Below are 3,282 nucleotides of genomic sequence, written 5' to 3'. Positions count from 1 at the left end.
TCCGTGTCCCCCCGGTCCCGCCGCCGAGCCCCCCCGCGCTGAGCTCACCTCCGGTCTGTCCCCTCCCGCAGGCTCCGAAGCTGGCCGAGACCTACTGTGTGTGCCACCTGGCAACTGGGGACATGCTGCGGGCCATGGTGGCCTCGGGCTCCGAGCTGGGCAAGAGGCTGAAAGAGACGATGGATTCAGGGAAGCTGGTGGGTACTGGGCAGGTGGGCTGGGAGGGCAGGTGGGCTGCAGCACCTGGAACGAGAGCAGTCAAAAGCCACCTGTTAATTAAAGGCCTCAGTGACAAAACCCAATTAGTGGTGGAAGGCAAATTGTAGGGTGAAGCTAAGGGTGGGTGTTCTCATGATCCTACAGGAAAAACACCCTATGAAAACATCCATGTACTTGAACCTGCTCCTTGTTTAGCAGCAGGTTCCATCCCAGAGCCTGTTTGGAGGTGCAGGTTTGTCCTTGGAGCTGCAGGATGTTGTCATTTCATGTGATGTCTGGACCCCCGTGGGGGTGGAAGAGTTTGTCCAGAGGGTTCACCTACATCCCAGTTCTTGCATAAATGCTCTTTGCTTGTAATTGTGAGGTGAAATGGAGGGGGGGTTGCTGGGGTATTTGCAGTGAGTGCCACATAGCACTGTGTGAAAGGGACACTTTGGATCCCCAAGGGACAGGAGTTGGGTTCTCTGACTCATTCCATTTCTAAGGATCTAATTATGTTGCCAAAATGACTGAAATATCTTAGGGGGGAAACTGGAAAGACACCAAATTGCAGCATTTTGCCTCAAGGCTCAGCAGTGCAGGGCAGATCTTGGGTATTGCTCCTGGCTGCTCCATGCCTGGAACACCCCAGGGAGCACCTGCAGGGCTCTGGGTGAGCAGAGCAACGTGGCTTATCTCCAGTTTTTGCTCAAAGCTTGTATTGCAACACCAAGCCTGCAATATCCCAGCTGGTTATGAAAGATAGGGACGTTATCTGGTGAGGCTGGTGGTGTCTGCCAGGTGTATGTGGCCACCAGCACCAGCTGCTCCTCAGGGGGATCCCAGTAACCTCCTCTGGCTCCCCGATAACTCTGCTGGGAGCACAGCAGCACTTGGAGCCTGGGTGGGTTTTTATGCTTGATTAGGAAGCAGGATCCCTTTCTCTGAAAGGGGTAATCAGGAAAGCACAGCAGGGACTTGCTGCTTCACCCAAATTGCTACCAGCTCTAGAGTTCTTGTTTATGTCTGCTGGGACAGTCTGATGCCAAATCCTGCTGGGTCCCAGCTGGAGCCAACAGCACTGCTGAGGGGAGCTGCTCTGGAATAAACACCTATTGTTGGGGCTGCAGCATCTGTCAGTGCTTTTCCAAATGCTGCAGGGTAGAAAAGGAACTAATTCCAGCAGGATACAGGAAAAACTGCCCAGTGAGGCCAGAGCTTGTTAGTGACTCTGGAGCATTTACCCTCACGTGAGGTTTATGAGACTCAAGGAGCAAATCACCTTGTCTGCCCTTCCTGGCCAGGCCTCCCTGCAGAGGGAGATGTGTGGGTGAAGGTACAAAGTAACAGGAAATAAAGATTATGTCACTATTTGAATACTTTATTTAATTTTTACTAAATGTAATTTATATTATAAATAATCATATTTAACACTGGCAGTGTTGAAGGGCAGGTTGGATGGGGCTCTGAACAACCTGTTCTGGTGGGAGGTGTCCCTGCCCATGCAGGGGGTTGGGACTGGATGAGCTTTAAGGTCCCTTCTAACCCAAACCATTCTGTGATTCTATTTTATATTGTGAATTATTTTAGTTGTTTTTTTTTTAAATAATCTAGAGAGTTTGTCTTCAGGCTGATGGGCTGCCTGGAAATGCAACAACCTTTGTAACAGTGGGGTTGCAGCACAGACTGGAGTGTCCCTGGTGTGAAATGTCCCAGTAGCCACATCTTGGTGTTGACATCCATGGCAGGGAACACTCCCTGGCACAGGCAGGTTTTGTCCTTTTCCAGCAGAGTCCTGCTGCCTCTGGGACCAGGAAGGGCTGTGAAAAGGGCACAGGGATGGGTATGGCAGCTGTGTATAAAATTGGGGTGTCCTTCCTGACCTGGCACCCGTGTCCTCTCCTCAGGTAAGCGATGAGATGGTGGTGGAGCTGATTGAGAACAACCTGGACTCCCCTCCCTGCAAGAACGGCTTCCTCCTGGACGGCTTCCCGCGCACGGTGAAACAGGCTGAAATGGTCCGTGAGCTCCTGGCCAGGGCCTGGCACCTCCTCCAGCCCTCACCTCTGCCTCTGCCCCTCTCAGCTGGTGTTTTCTCTTGCAGCTGGATCAGCTCCTGGAGAAGAGGAGAGAGAAGCTGGACTCGGTCATCGAGTTCAGCATCCCTGACTCCTTGCTCATCCGGAGGATCACTGGACGGTAACTCCTCTCTCCCAAACGCTCAAGTGCACAGGGTGGGGTTTCCTGGTTTAGGGGAGAGCACCCTCATTTGGGCTCCTGGTGTCATTCTTGCACTGTTTAGGGTTTGCTGCCCTGCTGGGCTGTTAGATTCCTGCTCTGTTAGAGCCCTTCTGCCTTGATCCCTTCCCTGCTGTCCCTTCCCTTCCAAGCCCCTTCACTGCCCTATGAAAAGGGGTTGTTGATATGAATCATTGTCCTTGGTGACCCAGCTCAGCCTTTAGTCCCCCTGTCTGACAGCTCATGTCTTCATCCTCCTGCTCTCTGGAGCCTATTCCTGCTTCCTTTGGCAGGGAACACATTTGGGCACTGCTGACCCTCCTGTCTGGGGTCAGCTGTGACCACGCAGGCACACACAGACATCTCCCATGGTTTGCTGTTGTCCTGGGTCATCTTCAGACCTCAGGAGCAAGCTCCAGCAAAGCACCAGATAAAACCTCTTCTCCATCTCCTAGCACAGCTGCTTTTTTGTTGTTTCTTTTTTGTTGTTGTTCTTTCAAGTGCCTAAAGAGGTCCTTGGGACAGAAATAGCTAGAAGAGATTTTTTTTTTTCTTAAAAGAGAGAGGCTAATTGCGTTGGTGTTGCAGATGTTTCTGTGCTGATGAGTGGCAGGTTCAGAAGAGCTTGTCGTGGCTGCTTTGCTGACATCTGCTTTCTGTCCTAGGCTGATTCACCCGGCGAGCGGCCGCTCGTACCACGAGGAGTTCAGACCCCCAAAAGAGCACATGAAGGACGATGTATGTGAGCTCCCAAGGCTGCAGCTTACGTTGCTTTGGGCTTAGCTGATGCTTTGCAGCATCCCTGGGAAAAAAAAACAAACAAACCCACCTCATTTCTTCTGTCTT

At 51.9% G+C, this 3,282-nt stretch overlaps 1 protein-coding gene across 1 annotated transcript in view; it reads left to right on the top strand.

Moving 5' to 3' along the window:
• The first annotated feature begins 74 nt into the window (after nucleotides 1-74).
• AK2 (adenylate kinase 2) overlaps nucleotides 75-3,282 on the top strand; it is a 4,012-nt gene continuing 804 nt past the window's right edge. Inside the window, exons 1-4 of the mRNA XM_010000569.1 lie at nucleotides 75-197; nucleotides 2,106-2,216; nucleotides 2,303-2,397; nucleotides 3,102-3,174. Of these exons, the coding sequence (XP_009998871.1) occupies nucleotides 123-197; nucleotides 2,106-2,216; nucleotides 2,303-2,397; nucleotides 3,102-3,174 (354 nt within the window). The 5' untranslated portion in view covers nucleotides 75-122. The remainder of the gene's footprint in view (nucleotides 198-2,105; nucleotides 2,217-2,302; nucleotides 2,398-3,101; nucleotides 3,175-3,282) is intronic.

Source organism: Chaetura pelagica, unplaced genomic scaffold (genome assembly GCF_000747805.2).
Source record: "Chaetura pelagica isolate M959 unplaced genomic scaffold, ChaPel_1.0 scaffold676, whole genome shotgun sequence".
Classification (NCBI taxonomy): domain Eukaryota; kingdom Metazoa; phylum Chordata; class Aves; order Apodiformes; family Apodidae; genus Chaetura; species Chaetura pelagica.
The sequence above is the reverse complement of the archived record's forward strand: the minus strand, read 5'-3'. Positions and strand labels throughout refer to the sequence as shown.